Genomic DNA, 20247 nt, shown 5'->3' with positions numbered 1-20247 from the left:
GTGCAAACATTGCCTTGTCCCCAGATTCCTCCAGCCACCCCTGTACCACACATCGAAACCTCTGTTTGCTCTTTCTCTGAATTGCGTGATGTAATTATGCCTCCCAGCCCACTACTGCAATGTGAAAATGGGTCCCCCTTGCTTTTGCAAGGACTTTTCAAGGGGCTTGCTCTTTGGAGAGGCAGCACATGGAGAAGCATACATCAGCCTATGTGGGAATGGGGTGGGGGGGTTGTTTTGTTTTGCTTTTTTCCCCTTGGCTACATGAGCAGCTAAAACCTGTAACCTACAGGAGTTGGAAGCTCCGTGCAGAAAATTAGCTTAGGTTGGTGGAAGAGTTGAGATCGCATTTTTCTTGGCTAATTAAAGGATTAAAGGTGCAGAGATTTAGAGTGAACTGTCAGTGTGCTACAGAAGAGAGCCTTTGATGGTTAAATCCAACTTGAGATTAAACAAATTGCATTTAAATAAGAAATATGTGGCAACAGTTACAGTCTAGCTGGGCCTCTATCATTTGCTGTCCTCCAGGGTCAGGTAGCTGGTGTGCTGTGACTAGGGCTTCTCCTCCCTCACCTGCTTGCTTCTTCCCAAGTGTCTCCCTCTGGATTGTTTCAATCTGTTGCCTCCACACTTTGTAAAAGGGGCTTATTTCTTCTCACCTAGTGCTTTGTGCAGAGGTGGCTTGCACCCTACCTTACATGATAATGATCCTGCTGCCCATCATAGCAGTAGCATGGTCGCATCCTTGTGGGGTGTTTTGTCATATCTTTCATCCTATTTAGGGTTTTTTTTTTTGCATCCTGGTGCTTTACTGTCTGCAGCTGGAGAGCTAAATACTTGTTTCCCTGTGGATTCTTTTCTGTTGTTCAGTTGTGAAGCTGGTGGATGGAAAGAGTCTTTTGGGTTATGCCAATAGTTGAATGGTGTCTTCCTTTACATAGTGGTGGCTGATAAAATTCTGGAGGGGTAGTTAGCTTCTGCAGGTTCAGAGTCCTTGCTTTCTTTGGTGCCAGTTGATTGTCTTCAGTAGGCTACGCTTGCAAATGGCTTGCCAGTGTTAGTCCCAACCCTCCTCCCGCCTTCTCATTTGGATAGCATTAAATTCAGAGCTGCTCAGGGGCTGTTTTTAAGTCTTACCCTTGATAGCACTTGCAGTGGTGCAAGCTCATGAGATTCATGGTAGCTATCTCAGGACAAAGCTTGCTTTCTGCAAGGGCAGGAATTCATCTGCACAGCATTGCGCAGGGCAACAGCACATTCTGTGCATGGAGGCTTTGCACCTTTCTCTGATGCATCATGTATGAGCTGTAAGGAAAACGGGAGTGCCGGACAGTGTGAGCCAATAACTTCTTCTGATGTTGCAACTCTGTCTTGTTTTGCTCCATTTTGTTTTATTTCTTTTTAGGGAGGAAGGGGCTTGCCTTTAGTTACCTTCAGCCCATATAAGATTGTGAGGGGGGTTTGTTTGCTTTTTTTGTTGGGAGGATGGAGGAAATCGCAAAATTGAAACTGGTGGAAAAATCTGCTGGGATTCCATAATCACTCAAAAACATGGCATTACTTACTAATTGGGTGTGGTTAGTTGGGAAATCTGACTTTAAAATTATGTTTCCCAGGGAACTATTCCTGTTCTCATTGTTATCCAGTAACAAAGACTGCTTTTTGTTTGGGAAAGCAGTCTTGCTTTGAATGGGATAGGTCTTCTCACAAAGCATCCGTGGCTTGGGGTCTTCAGAACTTGCAGTTTGCAAATGGAGCAGTGCAGAGGTAGCAAAGTCTGCAGGGACAAAGAGCTGTTTGGTGTTTTTCTTGGGAAGCCGTCTTCAGATTGTGGTCATGAGGATTTGCATTTAAATCCACATTCATTCCTGTTATGTTTCCAGTTAGGTCATGCAGATGACATGATTATCTTTCAGTTACCAAGTGAAATAAATCAATTGCTAGGTATTGAGAGACTTGCTGTAATCTGTTTCCAATAATTTATAGATCTGCAACTATGTCATGGAGCGTTTGGGCAATTGTTCCTGACTAGTTTACCTAGCAGGCTTGTAGATTTGCCTGTAAAGTGCATCCAGGTCCATGCAAGCTTGCTTTATGCAGTTGTGCATTCTTGCTGAAATTATAAAGCAACCTAAGAATCGGCTGAAACAGGTGTGAACTATGCTGTGTTCAAGCCTTCCATTTCTCATGTGACATGTTACTGCACATCTTCCTTTGGCTTGCATGTCAACTGGGATGTGGTTTTCCATTCTTCTTTGGGGGGTAGGAGATGCAAAACTGAAGATTTTGATTTCTCTAAGAGGGATAGGAAGGACTGCTGCTACCATTTCCTAAACTCATTGCAAGCCTTCCTCCCTTTCTAAATGTTGCTCTGCAGAATGGCTGTCTTCACTTAGCTGCTGCAGTTGTGTAGCTTCAGGGCTGCTGGAGAGCATGAGAAAAACTGGAGGAATACCCCAAGCTTGGGATGGGCTTGTTGCTCTTCCTAGCAGAGAGAATGCCACAGCATTGACTTCACTAGCTGCCTGGGGGTGAGGTGCTGCGGTCTGGAGCTGGGGATGTCTCCATGGCCTGATGGCTGCAGCAGCGACACTGCTACGTTCCTCAGTGTGGTTCTTGACAACCTGTTTCCCACGGTATATAGGGAAATCAAGGTCTCAGTTCAGTAAGGCACTCGAGCGAGTGCATAACCTCTAGCACGTGAATATTCCCTGTGAAATCTATTGGGTTCTGTTGGAGTCAGCAAGGCTGCTCCCATCCTTAAAGGTAGGCATCTGCTTAAACACCTTGCTGAATCATGTCTTGACTTTGAAAGTAAGCTCAGGAGAAACCACATGAGTTGACTCAAGGACTGTGCTTAGCTAGGTCATAGAGGATGGAAGGAAAGGGCTGAGAGAGAGGAGGATCTGGGTAAAGTACAGATCCCAGAACCTTGCAAATGCTGGTAATAGCTAGTGACTGTGTTCTTGTCTGACTTTCTCGCCGTTCATCCCCAAAGCTTAATTGTATGAATAAAAGGTTTAAAGGTTTGACTTAGTCACCATTCATCCTAAGTATGCTGGAGCTGCTGTCATGCTTTATTGATCTAGCTTAGATCTGAGTTACTACATCTTTATGTTCTCAGTAAAACTATGGCTTGCTCAGTTAGGTGTGATTTTTGTCTTTCCTAATCCTTATGTTTTCTCTGTGACTCAGAACTAGAGTATGGCCTCATTGGGTTGGTGAATCCAGAAAACAGAGGGACGTTTGCAGAAATGGTTTGGTTCAGTTTGGATTCTCTGTCTCCTCGGAGGAGGAGAGGGCCCTTATCAGATGGTCTTCATAGAGAGGAAGAAACTTTGCCCCTGCTCAGTGTCTGCGTGTTAGTTTGTTGCCTTGCTCACCATCCTGGCCAGAAAAGCTTTGCTGGCTTTTCACTTTAATTATCAATGAAATGCTCTGCAAGCAGGAGAACAATATTTGCATAGATGTAATTCTGGAAATTGAGTGTAATGTGATCAGGAAATGGGACAGGCCCTGGCTGTTATCATGGAAGAGACTTGCTGGTACCTGCACTTTGTTTCAAATGTAATAAGATCTGACTCAGGAAAGTTTCCTGGTCGTTAATAGAGAAAACTCAGTGCCCTTTTGGCAAGGGACTAGTGCTAACCTTTCTGCACGAGAACAAAAGAGATTTCTTGCAAATTCATAAATCTGTTCTGAAAGGCCTGCTCAGTACGCTGAAGATTTAGAGGGAAATGGTCTCCCTCAGAGCAGAAAGGCAGGGGCGTATGTGTGTGTGTTCAGGACTTTCTTTTTCTGAGATAGAAGCCAAGGAACAAGGCACTTGTGTGCGCTGCCAGTGAAATCTCAGCGGGAAGACATGATGCTACTTGCAAGGTATGCACAAGACAAGACCAGAGGCGCCGCAGTGCTTGATTACTGTCAAGGGCTCAGTTGGAACTTGCCTTTGCTCTTTGGCCTGCAGCATTTATGTAGAAATTGGGGACGCTGCTGCTTGCTTCCAAAGCTTTGCCTTGATGGGTCCTGCCCACATCTTAGGCGAGGAGGAAGGGGCGGGGGGGCTCAAAGCCTATGAAGTAAACAGGAAAATTACTCACCTTAATGATGCATTTCACTGGCACTGCTGCTTTGAGAGCCTGTCAGATTTAATACTTTCTGTCTTTCCTTCCTTTGCCTGCCATAAGTGTGATTAATACTTTATTAGAAGGATGAAGTGAAGAGGTATCTGTACTTTCCCTCAGGTGGAATAAACGGGGGGGGAAAGGAAGGCGAGTAGGAGAGAAAGGGGATCACTTTTTTCCATCGGAGCCATTCAGTCTTTGTCAAGAGCGCGCATACAGAAGAGCGCTCATTGACTGACTTGGCTGGTGGCCCCTTATTCTATGAGAACATTCAAGTTCACAGCTGAGACCCTTGGCCTCCTGGTTAGCTACCAGCCCTGCTCTGTGGGGTGCAGTGGCTGATTCCCCACTCGAGGGACAGCCAGGGAGCAGTCCTGCACTTGGTCACAGCACAACATTGGAGTAGGCATGGCCAGCCGAGAAAATAGCCACGCGGTCATCAACCTGCTCAAACTGCTTAGTCCATTGTAGAGGCAGAGTGTCTTGCTCTCTGGTCAGGAAAGACCTAATGCTGTGGATTTTAGTATAGGTAATAAGCCCCATGTTTCACAGGGGGTGGTTTCAGATGTTTTAGGGTTTTCCAAGCTGGGCTGGGCTGTGGTGTCCCAGAGCTCTCACACTGGCTCTGTCTGACCTGTGTCTTTGGATGGAAACTTTGGATGAAGAGCTACAAAGGGCTACTGCGGGAGAGCCCTGAGCTGTCACGTGCACAAGTTCAGGATCTGAAGGTGTGTGTTCCACCATCTGAGGAGACAGGAGTGTTCAGCCAGACCTGCCAACTTTCCCTCTGGATGAATGTTGCTGAAAACTGCTCCCTTTGAAATAAATCTGGCATCCCTTGCTTGCGTTGAACTACACTATCTGGAGATGTCCTGCAGTTTGTGTCGGTAATGCACTCACCAGCAGGAGGGTTGTTGCTGGGCCATCTGGAATGAGTAGGGAAGCTGATCCTCCACATGGGTTATGGGGGAACGAAAGAGGGATCTCTTATGGCCAAGTGCACAAGGCTTGATAGGTAACAGAAGTCCAACTATGTCTTCAGTAGCGCTTTAGGAAGACAAGGAAAAAAATTACAAATCATCTCTATGTGAACTTCTTCAGGGGTTATTTGTCCTTTAAGTAGAGTCCATTGAATCTAAACCCTAAGTCAAGAAAGAGTGAACATGAAAGAAAATGTATCTCTGGGCAAAGGTGTTAAGTATGAGAGGTCAGAAGACATTAAACCTGGTTTTAGCTTTGAATCGCTTGAATTTTCTCTCCTGTAGCTGCCTATCAGAATGAGTGTGCAAAGATGACCAGCTTGCATCTCCTCTGAGCCTGTCAGTGACCCAACTAGGAAGATGGGCCCATATTTGACACACATACTCTTACCCTTGCAATGTGCTGACCCTGTGGCATTTTGCAAGTAGGTCAGCCCGTGAGCCAGAATTTGGGTGGAAATCTGTCACCATCTAGGAAAGTGTCCTGCTTCCCAGGGTGTTGAATGGTTGGTACAGTCTGTGGCAGACTGCCTGATACCTCTGGGTCTGACTCTGCCCCTAAATTGTAGGCTTGGGATGTTGCTGATTGAAAAGACTACATTGCCAGAACAACAAAGTTGTATGTTTTTTGGTTTTTTTTTGTTTTTTGGGTTTTTTTACTTGTTCTCTCGTCCAGCTTGGCTTCCCTCTGCTGTAACAGATACTGTACTAACAACTCATGTACTTTCCTCTGAGATGTTCATGAAATCCCATTATTTGCAGATGGGGGAACTAAAAAGAGTTTTGGAGTTAGGTCTTACATCTGGCATTTCCTTGTACCCTGCTTCCTCCCCTTGATCTTCAGCTAGTATGGAGCTATCTGAACCTGTGACTATATCCCAGATTGCTGAGGACCCAAAGCAATTAAAGGACGTGAGGACTCTGTAGGGGGCTGCAAGGCTTGACCTGCTTGTCTGGGACTCTTACAGCTGACTCATGTTGATGAAACCAGGATTTGGTGGGAGCAGGCTTATTTTGGAGAGCTTTAGGATTTTTTCTTTGCCATTTGCTGATCTTAATTGAGCATGCACAGAAACAATCACTAGGGACAACCTCTATGTGCTGCTGTGGTTCTTCCTTCCTTATGGTTGAGTTCATCACCCTTTGACTTTCAGCAGGGGACAAAAGTGACTGGGAGATGCACTAAAAGTTGGTGTCTGATTACCCCAGACAATGTTTCCTCTGGCTGGTTAGAGTTTTTGGAGTTTGGCTGGTAGGATGGAGCATGCTGGAACATGCAGACTTGAAATAAGTGAGATCTGGGAGGCTAATAGGAAACAAACAGCAGCCTTCCTGTTTGGCTGAACCTGAGACAGATGAATGTAAGAAGGTTTAATCCCCCATGCCAAGCTAGGAGGAGGTTTGAAATGGCCAACCTGGGCTTTACTTAAAGCAGTCTATGAGCAGAACAGGTTCTGGTGCTCAATATCTGAGGCTGAGGCATGTGAGTCAAGAGCAGTATATGGTGGGGTGGGTTTGCTGTCGGGAGCCTGAATATGTTCTTTCCAGTTCATTTCTGGAGTCCTTTATAAGAAAATTCTGGTTTCCTTTAAAATACAAGTTGAATCAGACCTTTCTTAAGTCCAGATTTGGCTTCACAAATGCCCTTATGCAGAGGCGTACTGACTTAAGCAGGCAGTGGTTAACAGTGCTGCCAAAAGTTAAGCATATGCTGAAGTTTTTGTTTTGGTTTGTTTTTTTTTTTTTTTTTCTAAATCAAGTCTTGGAGGCTTTTGCCTGCAGCTTTGGTGTATATGTTCTGGTGTAATGAGTAGAACTGCCTGGAAGGACTACTGCTGATTATGTCACTGTCACAGTGTCTAGCTGGTGTGACACTTGGTGTCATATTAATCAACTTAGTTTCATGTAAGCAAACACATGTGATCATATATGTACTGTACACTTGCTTGCATTACCTGCAAGCAGGTGTGTGTATTTTATATAGATGCAAATACTTGTAACTTCAGCGTAGCACTTAGTTTGCAGTGGGTTCCCCTCCTGCTAGGAGGATGTGAAGCAGCCGAGTGTCTTTGAGGATAGTGGAGCTGTGAAAGGAAGGAAGAAATGGAACAGAGTTATTCATGGAGCTGCTTCTGCGTTCACTGTAATGATTAAAAATCTTGCTGTCAGATTTTATTGGCTCACTAATTAATGTTCAATAATGGAAGCAGATGTTTTTCAAATCCAATTTTAACTAATGTTTCAGCCTAACTTTGTTCACTCCTCACTATTCTGCCAAATTTTAACACTTCATAGGCTTTAGGTGAGTTTGGGTAGCATGAGAGTGGACTTCCTACAGTGTATGTTTCTTAGTGTTGTATCTTCTTTGGTAGTCAAACAGGCTGCTTGTGCTGTTGTGCATTTGTAACACAGAAGGCACTGGGAGACCTAGATATCAGCTTGAGAGGCTGAGAGTTGAACGGGATAAAAAGAGCCTGTGTCCAGCCCTCCCTCCCCCCTGCCCCCCAAAAACAAACCGCCCCAATGCTTGAAGTATAACAATGCACCATGAGGCCCCATGCATGGGAGGCTTTATTTGCAAAATCATCCTAAAGAAAAGTCCTTTGAGGAAGGAGATACCACACAGTTCGTGTTTTATTGATGGCCTGTAAATTGGCCGTGTTAATGTCAGTTAATTGGCAGAGCCTATGAAAGTAACATCACAGGGTTATGCAGAGTCACGAGCTGGGAGACACTCTGATCCGATGGAAGTCAGCGCAGCATCCGGAGCCCATGCTTTGGCCAGTTATATTGCATCAGAGGGAACTGTGCTACGGTCGGGGTAATTCTCAGGTGTTTTGTGTATGTGTGTAAACTTGTGTTTGCAAGAAGGTATCTGAGAGTGTACCTCAGACTTTGGGTAATAACATAGAATAAATGCTCCCTGTGGAAGCTACTTCATTCACTGAGAATTCCCACGTTATTTTATAACGTGGGATGCTGCTGTCGGTGGGCGCTTACTGCGACCCACAAGGGAAGATGTTGTTCAGTGTTGGCTCAGCTTTGGCTTTCAGCACATTCGCTCTCATTTCATACCTTCACCTCATTTGCAAAATTTCCAGTGCAAAGTAGTCTATCAGAAATGCAAATTACTAGACATTGTTAGCATCTGAAACTTATTTGGTACTGCTAAAGTTTCAGTTTAGAAACTGGATACGATACACAAGTAGAGTGTGAGCTGGGTACGCACGGTAAGGTCATTCGACTGCAGAAGTCTTATGGTTTTGGTTTTTAAAGAAATTAATTTCAAAGAGATTTAAAAAAATAAAATAGCAAAGGAAGAGAACTTAACTAACAAAATCAAATAGTAAAGCCTTCCTTTACAGCCATCACTTTGTATCAAAAAACATGTGTAAAATAATTCCCAGCTTGCCTCTGAAGTTTTCCATCAGAGCTTTTTTTCTCTTGAAACAGAATACTTTTCAGGTAATTCTTTTTTGTTGTTGTTAATTTAAAAAAGTGTTTTCAAGTCAAACCTCAAGAGGTCTTCATTTGTTGATGAAGTAAGTCTGTAGATATGAAACTGAAATGTAAAAGCCCTCGAATATAAAGTTTTCAAATTTTACAGCTGTTTCATAGTGCAAAAGTAGTATGGGAAAATATCAGTGTTATTTCTGTTATCATTGTGGCTTTGCTGGCAACGTTAGGTAGGAGTATTCCTAAAGCAGATAATACATCCTGATCACGGTAGTTTTGAATTAAAATCTCTGGGGAGCCTCAAGCGAGACGCTGAAGTATTGTCGCATGAATGAATGATCTCATTCTCCTAAAGATGGGAGAATCTAGTGGATGCTCCGAATTCAATATTTCGGGGAATTTCAAGGGGTCTCCTACAGCATTGACTGCTTGTGCGTGTCCCCGTGCACGCTCGTCTCCGCCTGCTTCAGCACTGTCCTCTGAGATGGGGTGCACGGCTGGGTATTTGCGGGGTGGTGGTAGGGGACTGGAGCGCAGTGCGGAGGAAATCGCAGGGGTTTGTACGCGGAGGGGGGGGACACGGAGCTGGCTCTCTCCGCCCAGGTGAGTAGGTGGTGGTGCAGGCAGCTCCGCATCTGCCAGAGCGGGGAAAAAAAAAACCCTGCTTTTCTCTCCCTTTGCACGGCGCGATAGCACGACGCGGGAGCCGTGCCAGCTCAGCCGAGCGCAAGCGTCCCTTTTCAGCGGCTTGGTGGGCAGCACCGCCTCTCCCAAATCCCTGCCCCTGGGCTGAGCCCCGCGGTTAGCCACGGCCGGTGGGGAGAGGGCGAGCGGCTCCGCCGCCGGGCTGCACGCGAGGAGGGGATCCGGCGCACCAGGCACCGTCCCGCGGAATCCTTGTCCGCAGGCTACGTTTCTCCGTTCTCCTCCCTGCCACCCCTCCCCGTCCCCGTTTACCTAAGCAGGTCAACACACACTTTTTTTTTTTTTTTTTTTTTTTCCCCCCCACTAAGGTTTCCGAGGTGCAGCACCAGCTGCCGTCGGCGTCCGGTCCGGCGTTGGGAGTGCCGCCTGCCCCGGGGCAGCACGGAGCTGCATCGCCACGCTCCTCCCCGCTTCTCCCCTTTCTCTTGCGGTTTTCGCGGCGCTGCCCGTCCCCACGCAGCTCGTGGGTCGCGTCCCCCCCTCCGCCGTCCCCTCCGCGCTGCCGGCCGGGGGGACGCGGGCCCACCTGCCTGATGTCAACATCTCGGAGGGTGAGGCCGGGGAGGAATGTGCCGCTCCCAGCCCGGCGCAGGTAATTAATCCCTGCGACTGACAGGTGGCAACAGGCGGCCTTTGGCTGCGGCTCCCGGCGAAAAGCGCTCCGAGGAAGGATTTTAATAGCTCATCAGCACCGTTCGTGCGCGCCCGGCGAGGCGCGGGACGCGCGGCGGCAGGGACGGGGAGGGGCAGAGGAGCTCAAGGGGAAAATGAAGTTTAAGTCTCGGCAAAGGCGGATGCCCTTGGGTGAATCGCTGCCCTTCCTCAGGAGGGAAAAGAGGGTGACATGGTTTTTCCTTTGCCCCGGGGCGGAGAAGTTTGGTAAATGTCCGCAAAGTGCTTATGGGGCTGTATCAGCATCCCCTCCCGCTCCCATCCTCCCCCGGCCGTCGCATGGTGGTTTCCCCTGCAAGCGGGGGATGCTCGCAGGCGCGTCTCGCTGGTGCGTGGGCTGTGAGTCTGGGGGCTGTCGTCACACGTGGTGGATCTGTAGGCACATCAGGGCTGATGATCGCTGGACCTATCAATTGTGCCAGTGGTTTGAATGTCCGCTGTGTCCGCTAGCGGCAAGCTGTCCGCTTTTCTCTGGAGCCTGATGAGATAGAGGGCCTCAAACTGGAGCTGCAGCAAGTCAGCTAGTAAGTGGTGGGGTTAAGGTTATGCTGAGCTGAGGGTTAAATCTGGCAGGAGACGTCCATGTCTGCAGCGCTCCTGGTAGAGCTCTTCTTGGACTTCCCTGCTGAGTGTCCTCTGGGTACAAGTCAGTTCCGAAGAGTATCTGTGCATGTGCGCACACATGTATCGGGTGTCCCCCCGTGCCCTCAACAGGTTTTTGTGAATGAAAAGTTAAATCACTGTTCGTCAAAGCAAAAACACTTAAGGTGCATGCATAAATCTCGATTTTTTTTTTTTTTTTTTTTTTTTTTATTCTTAGCAGGTAGTTTCCTTTCTTCCCACTGCCTTTTTTCTCCTAAACGAATAAACCTTATGCAGTGATTTTCTATTTCTTTGTGACTCTCCTTGTCCTCATCTGTGAATACTTTGGTGCAAAATACATGTTGCTTTCCCACTCTTGTAACCTGTTCTTTTTTCCCCTTCTTGGAGTTAGTTTGATAGGGGAGAAAGCATAGCTGACTGACGGCTTTGAAAACGTCAAGTAAAATGAAGCTAGTGTTTAACTGAGTTGAGCTGAAATGTGACTACTTGAAAGAAGTTTGCAAAAGATTTGAAAGACCTGTTGATCTGAGCAGAAGGGGCTCAGGGAGCTGTCACGCCATGAGCCAACCTCTGGGATCACCTTCAAGTTGACATCCGTCAGCATTCGTAGAGCTGACTGAACCCCGCTCCTTTGAAAGACTTAGGGACCATAATCCCTCAGCTAGATCAGATGGTAAAACAGATATTAGAGGTAGATTTCCAAAGTAGTATTTGGGGGATTTTGCTGCATCAGAGCTTTGCAGGGGAATTGAATGCTCCATGAAAAGCCATTGCAGCTTGTATTGCACCGAGCGCTTACTTCCAGGAGACTTCTGTCCTTTCTAGCAAAAATTCTCCATTTGAGAGGTGAAAAGTGTTTTGTTTTCTCCTTTAAACCCTCTGTTGACACACCTTCCAGAGAAGGGGCTTGCTGAGAAATCAGACAGGTGTTGCTTGATGGTAGCTGGCATGTGTGTATTGTGATACTGAATTACCAGCCAGGGTGCCAAGAGTGGGTAATACAGTATGTCTGCACAGGCAGGTGGGGAGGGCAGAGCTGCAGGCACTGGAATGTTTTCTCCTTTCCTTTTAAAACATATTATTAAGCAAAAAGTTAAATTCACTGTTGTTCTTAGGAATCTCTTGAAGTCTGCTTATTTGGGCATGACATGCAGCACTCGAACCCCAAAGAAAAGTCCGAGCAAAGCTCTTTCCTCTCCCTCTTGAACACATAACACGTCACCAGGCTCTGCTCTTTTGTTTTAAATAACTTTCTGGTCTGTACGTCTGGTAGAAGTGGTGTTTGCACTCCTTGGGCTGTTGGCACAACTTTTGTTCCTGCTGCTAGATAATGACTATTGTCATCTTGCTAAATGATAGGCTCGTTGATTGGGTCAAGCTCATTTTTGATATTTTTGCTCCTAATTAATTTAGTTTTCCTACTCAAGCAAGTAACAGAAGTGCGCTGATTAATAGTCACGCTCTGGATTTCTGGGAATTGCTCATCTCGTGATCTTACCCTTCATACAGTGAGTGTCTGTCAGTTCCCATAGCAAAATGGTGGGCAGGGGGACTGTCACCTCCTGTGAGGTGGGGCAGTTTGGGGACCACTGGGAGAGGCACCTGTGCCAAGAGGGGTGACCCTTGCTTGCAGGCCCTCTCTGAATGCACAGACAGCTCCTGCCTCGGTTTTTTTTTTCTGAGGCTTATTTGCTTTGAAATCTATATACAATATCCTGTCTTGCTCGTGGATATAGCGATTATCACTGACCCAGTACAAAGTCACCGTGAGCTAGTTGTTTGCATCTATGCCAGTAGATGGCTGGGCATCAGGTTACCCACGGTTGCAGCGAAGTTGGCAGAGTGGGAAACTCAAGCCCCTTACTGTCTGACAGCAGGTACCCCGTGGACAGATTTACACTGGTGTTAAATGACCAGCCGCTCAGTGATTACATGCTTGCAGGCGGCTGTGCCTGGGGTAGATGTGAAATCATGGCTGTATGCCATGTCTCCGAGCCCTGTGTAGTGCCCGTGAGGCTTGAACTCCTCTTGCAATCAGGTGACAAAAAGGCGGTGCAGCCCTCCTGCTGTCTTGTCTGCCTCTGCTGGGCACTGCTGCTTTCCTCCCCGTGCCCTGACCGTGTCCTGAAGCAGAGATGGGCTCCTGGTCACCCTCCTTTTCTGATGTGCCAAGTTCAAAGTGTTGGCCAGAGCCTGGAGCTCTTGAGTCTGCCCTGTGTTTTGGGGATATATATATTTTTTTTCTTTTTCTTTGTTGGACAGGCTTGTTCATCATAACCCGTTAGCCCTTGGCTGTTTGCTTTCTGTGAATCTAAGCTGCAGGTCCGATGCCTTCCTTGCTGGTTGTAGCCAAAGGGGTCTGACAGTTGGGGTGCTGAAGGGTGGATGAGGAGTAGATCCCTTCCTTTGCTGGCAGAGGGGCCATGCTGTTTGATTCGGAGCCTCGGTATTCATGCTGGTGTTGGGCACCTCTCCTGTCCTTCTGAAAGCAGTGATTTCCCCCCCACCCCCTTCTTGTAACCCCAGCTTTCTGTCTTTGAAGATATTATACAGAAAATTACAGTCAACACCAACACTCCTGATCTGTGACCAAGCGGTGTGTATCTCCTTCCATTTGTTCAATTCTCCAAATGCCTGCAGACACCGGACACGTTGGCTCCTGGCGTGTGCTGTGCCCTCCGTGTGCCATCGCACTTCCATATTTATGCTTCCATTTCGGCCCTTCGCCTTTGGGTGCCCAGTTTCTTTACGCTTCAATGATATTAAGGCATCCAAGCAATTAGTTGGCTTTTTGAGATTTTTTGAGGCTTTCTGTCCTTGAAAATTTCATAATGCTATTAGCAAACTGATGTGTTAAGGGAAACAATGCTTTGTAAATTTTCTTCCTCTTTCAAATATAAGCGATTCTTTTCCTGCCTCTTGAGATGAAAAGACAACATAGTGAGCTCACTCTTACCTTCAGTGAGGAATTGCTTTTTAATTAAAAAACAATAAAGAATTTCAGGTTAAAAAGATGTACGATATAAATCACCATCTAGATCAGTTTCGCAACTTTTTTTTTTTGTAATTGTTTGGCATGATCCCCATTTCCGCGGGCTGGGTAAATCCTTTGTGGGTTTAATCTCTAGCCTGCAGGCACATAAAATACATTGCACAATTTGGCCTTTGCATTTTAAAGAATTTTTTGCCTTAGCTTAAATACCTGTAGCATCATCTCTGCCATATGGCAGGGTGGCGTTGAGTGAGGAGGGAGGAAGGGACCGGCTTGGCTTATTTTTAATCCCTCTCTCCTCCTCAGTGTCTCTCTCAACTTTGGTTTTTCCGATGTTAGCAATGTGTACACTTTGAAATGCAAACAATCCCTGAATATCGCTAGCTAATCCTTCTGTTGCCACGTCACCCGTCGCCCACCCATGCATGCGCCGGCTCTTCCCATCCCGGCAGGGTGGATGGCCAAGTCGTGCTCTCGACCAGTATGAACCTGTCGGTGCTCTGTTTGAACAGTTGGGACCGGCGCTGTATCGGCCACGGCTGCTAGAGATGTTTTTTGAGAAAACAACCACCTTGGGGCTTTCACTTTTCTTTCTCTGCAAGAACCAAAGAGATGGAAGTGGGGAAATGCCAGCAATTCCTGTGGGTTACGTGGTTAGAGTTACTGGGAGAGCTCTGCGCTCACAAATGTCTGAGCACCAGGAGAAAACTGAATGACTCTGGAGTGGGGTACTGACGAAAACTGCCGTATTTTGGAACAACCTTGTTACAGCAGAGGAGACTGGAGAGTCTCCTTCACAGGGGACATCCAGAAAAATGGCTTCAGGTTACACTGTACTGAACCACATAAGAGTTGCCTTGCGACCATTCCTGCTAAGCGCTTGCCCTTATTTCAGTGAGGGTTTTTGAACAGAAACCAATGACTTCAGCCCATGCCTCGATGTTTTGCTGAGTAAAGGTTTCCAGATGTGAACACACTTCGGGAAAATGCTGCACCAGTGTTACTGCTTTAGTGGGGAACATCTTAAAAGAGGGGAATCTAATATGCTCCAAATTAGCACAGTGAATAAAAGCATCTTGTTCTGCTCCAGGTGTTCATTGCACACCCCAGGGTGGTCACAACCTCCCCTTTGGACCCAGCTCCTGGTTGTGCTCTAGATCCCACCACGGACCTGGTCTTTGGACTACTCAACTCTTCTGAGCTTTGATATTTATTTATTTTATTATTACTAATTATTAGTAGTAGTTATTACCTTCCCCCTTCCTTCATGGACACGATGCTTTGAGTTTAGACGTGGGGAAATTGCTATACAGATGATTAACAGAGGTATAAGATGCTTTTAAAAGATGACCGAAACGTCAGATTTGGCATAACTCTCAAATTGGTCAGGGTCTTTCTTTTAAGTGCTGTTCAGTTCAAGGGTTCGTGGTTTTTATTTCATCCCCCTGCAAAAGTAGGAGGGCTTCTTACAAAACAGGATGAAACACTTTACGTGTGTGGTTTCCAGTGCTTCCAGGATTAGAGGGTGTTGTGAAAAGAATAGTGTCCATTTTGTTAGGTGGGTAATGCGTGTCCCTTGGAAGAGGGGGGGCTGTGCGCAAGAGAAATAAAGACTGTATTTGTTCATGTAAAAGCAGTGCTCTTTATCTGAAGATTTTTGCCTTTGGGAAAACTAAGATGTAGATTTATACTCTGCTGTTCTAAAACAGGTAACGGTCTAGGGTTTTTGCTGCTTGTCTGGAAGTGTGGCTGTTGTGTGAACAAATGCAATGCACATGCAGTAGCTGGTGCATTCAGTTACATGTGCAAACCCATCTCCATCCTTCTGGCATGCCTCCGTCTCTAGCTGAACATCCTGACTCTCTCTTGCTCTTTTTCCCCATCCAGTATTCCACCGAACTGAAAAAGCTGTACTGCCAGATCGCCAAGACATGTCCCATCCAGATCAAAGTGATGACCCCACCGCCTCAGGGAGCCGTCATCAGGGCTATGCCAGTCTACAAGAAAGCTGAACATGTCACTGAAGTGGTCAAACGCTGCCCGAACCACGAGCTGAGCCGGGAGTTCAACGAGGGTAAGGAGGGCAGTGCTCTGCTGGCAGTCCCTCTCCAAAGCTGCTTGGCTGATGAGTGGCCGGTGCGGGGATTTGGCGGCAGCTTCACAGCAAACCTGCTGGAAGCAGACCTCCCTGCAGCATCTTGTGCAGCTTTTTATTTCCCGTGCTTAGCAGGAAGCTTCGTACTATACTTTAGCTGTCCCTGTGCAAGCACGTCCGTGAGAAGAAAGTACTGAAATAAACCTCACGCCTGCCCAGGTTGGATGGATGTCTGTCCCTATGGCAGGCAGTGCCCTCTGGCAGCATTTCCCTGCTCTGCTTTTGCTCCCGTGATGAGAAGCAGCTGTTCTTGTGCTCAGGAATGAGCTTTCACGTCGCTGGGACAGGGATCTAGTAACAGGATGCAATATCATCTCCAGTCCTTAATTCACACCTCAAAGACTGAGGGGCTGTTTATCTCTAGCACGATAACACTAAGTGCATTACTGTAGGCATCAACTGTAGGCAACCTTCCTGTACATTTAACGGTATTGGTTCAGTATTAATGTTTTAATCTTTTACTTGCTTCTCATGTTAGTGAAGTAGCAGCTGTTTTAAAAATGTTGTGGGGTTTTCTGCAAACTCATGGGCTGGGCTCCATTTTGCCTTGGCCACTTAAGTTCACATAAGTTCAGATGAGCATCTGTTTTATTCTACATGCATTATTTATCTCCTACTGTAAAAAAACCCAGTTGGTGTCAGTTAGCAGGATGTCTCAGGAGCCTGGATCCCTTTGCTGGTTACAATGCAGCCAGCTAGACAAGCCCAAAAATAAGCAAGAACTTTGGAGTGTAAAATCAGAGTGGAGTGAGACAGTTCTTTGAAATAATTTTTCATATTAAAAAGTGCTTTTCTGACAGAACTGGATTTTTTGAGGGTTGATACCTGGTTCAGTGATGGAGTTTTAAGAAAGAAAAAGCCTAAAACTATAAATTCTTATTCTGAAATAATTATTTCTCTAGAAATGTGCTGTATTTCAAGTAAGAAATGAACAGTTCAAACACAAAACAAATTCGTTGGATCAACCCACAACAGGCTTCTCTCCTCAGAATTTATTTGTATGTTGTAGAAACACTGAAGAAAATTTGCAGGAAGGAACTATTTTTTTTAAATTATTGGAAAGGGGCCTAGAAATGAAGATCATGTTGCCTTCTGCTGCTGCTGTAAGCAAGTGTGATTTTTCAAGTTGACCATTAATTAAATGCATATTTAATTAATGCTGCTGAATCTTGCTGATTGAATCTTTTTTAGCTCCTTAGGATCAAGACTGGGAGGGAACAGAAGAGGGCCAGCAGTTGATGGGGAAAAGAGTAGGGATTGAGACTTGAAGGAATTTGCTTTGTGTACACATTAGGGAGAGGAAAAGAAAGGCTTTCAGCTGGTGTGAAAATCCACATGGAGTTACTTACTCGAAGAGTTACTGTGAGCTGCCATTCAGTTGATGTTTGGGCTCGCTTAGTCTGGGATCTTGGGAAGCCCGTGTTCAAGTTTACTCACAAGTGTCCAGCGTGAGCTTGAGAAAAGTCTGCATTGCCTTTCATGTCTGTCCACGGGCAGAAGGGATGCTTTAAGGGCTGGGAGGCATGTGTGGGCTCTGATAGACCTCTAGGGCCAGGTGCAGGGGTTTCCCTTGGTGGAAGATCTTGCTGCCCTGTGCGTGACATTGCTTCACTGAATGGTGTCTCTTGTTTTTTGCCTCCTTGCCCTTGCAGGCCAGATTGCGCCGCCCAGCCATCTGATCAGGGTAGAAGGCAACAGCCATGCCCAGTATGTAGAAGACCCCATCACCGGGAGGCAGAGTGTGCTGGTCCCCTACGAGCCGCCCCAGGTACGTTGTGAGCTCAGGGTGGTGGCATCCCAGCTCACAAAGGGGTAGGGGTTGGTACCCTAGTCGAAGGAGTCAGGATCTAGTGCTTTCCCCATCCTCGTCACAATGAATTCCTTCTTTCTATTTGTCAGAAATGAGCTTTTAAACACCCTTTTTATCCCTTGAGGGCAGGAGTCCTTAATTTCTTTTAAGGAAGCCTAGTGGTGGGACCTATTTCATGTTAGTCTGATTGTGGCACAGCTGTGGGAGTACAAGAGGAGAGCCTGGAAAAAGCAGAGCTTTCCATTCACCATCTCTTCTGCTCATCCCCTTTGTCTCATCCAGGTTGGTACAGAGTTCACGACAGTCTTGTACAACTTCATGTGTAACAGTAGCTGCGTGGGAGGGATGAACCGTCGCCCGATCCTCATCATTGTGACACTGGAAACCAGAGAGTAAGTAGTGCATCACGAGTGTAGCCCTTTGCTTGAGAGGTGGCCTTCTGGCTCCTCTTCTGCTCAGGGCAGCATTGCATATCCTTAGGGACAGTTTGATGCAAGGGGCCGTAGGACATTTTTCAAATTTTTGCAGGTGGGAGTTGCTCAACACCTGGGACATCCTGACTGGGAAGTGGGAGGTTTAGGTTTGTCTGTGCATAGTCTGGTGTGAAGTTGAGGGATGCTGCTAGGCCGCATCTAAGCTGCCAGCTGATGTTTCCTCTTTCACCTCTCTTCCCAGTGGGCAAGTCTTGGGCCGCCGATGTTTCGAAGCCCGCATTTGCGCTTGCCCAGGCAGAGATCGCAAAGCAGATGAGGATAGCATCCGCAAGCAGCAAGTCTCCGACAGCACAAAGAATGGTGATGGTACGAAGCGCCGTAAGTAGCTGGCAGAGCTGGGCAGATTGCAGATCGTGCTGTCACCGGGTGCAGGTGCGACCCCGGCGCTTGTGCCGCGGGGACAGAGCGGTGCTGTGCATGGGCTTGGAGGCAGGAGGGCATTAGACATCTGTTCTCCTAGGGTCAATCGGCCTGAAAAATGAGCTGGTGTTCACAAAACAGTGTTTGACAATCTGGGTTTGCGGGCTCCCTTGCAGCGCTGCCTGTGTTAGATTAGCCCTGCCAGCAGCATCTGGAAGGGGTGTTTATTTGCCACCCTCAGGGTATGTGGCTGGGACTCTGTAACCACTTTTTGAACCTTTATGGGTTGTTTGGGACTGCGCTGTCATTCTCTGCTCGTTCTAGCCAGTGTCTTGTGCTGTGGCATGCATCTTCCAGCCACAGGGATCTAGATTAAGACTGCACGTCAACCCTGCTGTGCATCGGAGGTGCTCTGGCAAGTGGCCTCTCTCTGTGCTCTAAAGAGTGCAATGTACTCGTCAGACATGCAAGACGTGGAAACTCAGCTTTGGTTTCCCACGTACGCTCAATGATGGCACTAGGCTGAACAGCAAGGCAGCAGGTTTTAACAGGAGGCAGATTGGAGGGGGGCTTCATTTTCGCAGTGAATTCTGTGTGCTCCCTGCCTGTTGTCTTCCCGTCATGGATCACTGATCCACCAACAGCTCGTGAGCACAGTAACACCAAAGCTCGCAGTCTTTCCTGCAAAGAGCCAGTGCATGTTCTAGGTGCGGCTTGCTGGGGTTTTGCCATATGTCCAGCGCTGCCTGGCTGATGTGTTTCCCAAAGCAGCATGGCCACCTGACATTTGCAAAGTTATGTCTGCCTTATGGAGCCAGGAGCTGCAAGCACAGTTCTGGAGTGGCTCAGGCAGAGACACTTTCAGAGCACTGCAGATCTGAGCTGGCCATGCACTTCATGTCTCTCTCTCTCTCTTTTTTTTTTTTTTCTTTTTCTACCCCACCCCCCCTTTTTTTTTAATGGGATGCTTTTGGGGTTTCTCTTCCAGCTTTTCGACAAGGAACTCACGGCATACAGATGACATCCATCAAAAAAAGACGTTCCCCAGATGATGAGCTCTTATACTTGCCAGTGAGTTCTCTCTATCTTTGCATTTACCCTATGTTTAGTATCTTCCTCAGTGACTTGAGGCAAGTCAGCTGCTCACTAGACCTCAGAGAGAACTGAGGATGGGGATGGAATGTGGAATATTTTATTTATTTTTTTAATCCCCAGAGCTACCTATTTTAAATACATATTCCAAACAAAAAATATGAAAAATCCCATTAGCTGCTGACTGAGAGTGGCTTGTGCAAGGCATATGAGAATATCCCAAGGGATCTGTCTGTCCTGGTGGAAACATTGTCTTGGAGACCTAACTGGGTTTCCTCCTCTGTCATTTCTGGGTCTGTGGCACTTGAGCTTTCTCTACAGATAACGGGTGTTGTCTTACTGACAAAGGTGAATGCTTGTGTGGCTTTTATATGTGTTACCATTGTAATGTAGTGATAGACGTGAAATATGCTGTATTAAGTGTAGGATCAGAAAGGGCAAGAAGTATCTGTAATTGGCTGTTTAGCTGCTTCCCCATGAGCCACATTTAGTTGGATAAATCACAAACCACGGTGTGCTTAGAGGAGAAGGGAGATCCAAACCCAACACCCAAATTCAAGAACTCTTTTTTTCCTCAAGGCATGTAAGATTCAGCACCAGATCTGCTTACATCTGAGGCAGGTAAAGACATTTTCTGTCTAACAGATTGGATCAGAATGTTACTTTTGGTTGGCATAGATTTACATCGAGCCAGATGACAACCCCAAGATGTTCATTTGCCTGCAGTGTCAGATTATCACACTTCAACATTATCTGCTGTACCTCTAGCACAAAGCCCAGCGGTTTTATTGTGTATGCATAGTG

General features: G+C 46.7%; 1 protein-coding gene across 2 annotated transcripts in view; it reads left to right on the top strand.

Annotated features, from left to right (window-relative positions):
* TP63 (tumor protein p63) overlaps window positions 1-20247 on the top strand; it is a 107251-nt gene that overhangs the window by 70035 nt on the left and 16969 nt on the right. Inside the window, exons 5-9 of one of the 2 annotated variants that reach the window (XM_050902359.1) lie at window positions 15420-15606; window positions 17340-17455; window positions 17780-17889; window positions 18173-18297; window positions 19340-19422. In XM_050902359.1, coding sequence (XP_050758316.1) covers window positions 15420-15606; window positions 17340-17455; window positions 17780-17889; window positions 18173-18297; window positions 19340-19422 — 621 coding nt within the window. Of the gene's footprint in view, window positions 1-15419; window positions 15607-17339; window positions 17456-17779; window positions 17890-18172; window positions 18310-19339; window positions 19423-20247 lie in introns of both variants that reach the window. The other variant, XM_050902358.1, reaches the window with a different exon arrangement.

Source organism: Gymnogyps californianus, chromosome 10 (genome assembly GCF_018139145.2).
Source record: "Gymnogyps californianus isolate 813 chromosome 10, ASM1813914v2, whole genome shotgun sequence".
Lineage (NCBI taxonomy): Eukaryota > Metazoa > Chordata > Aves > Accipitriformes > Cathartidae > Gymnogyps > Gymnogyps californianus.
Note: the sequence above shows the minus strand (reverse complement) of the source record. Positions and strands in the feature narration are given on the sequence as shown.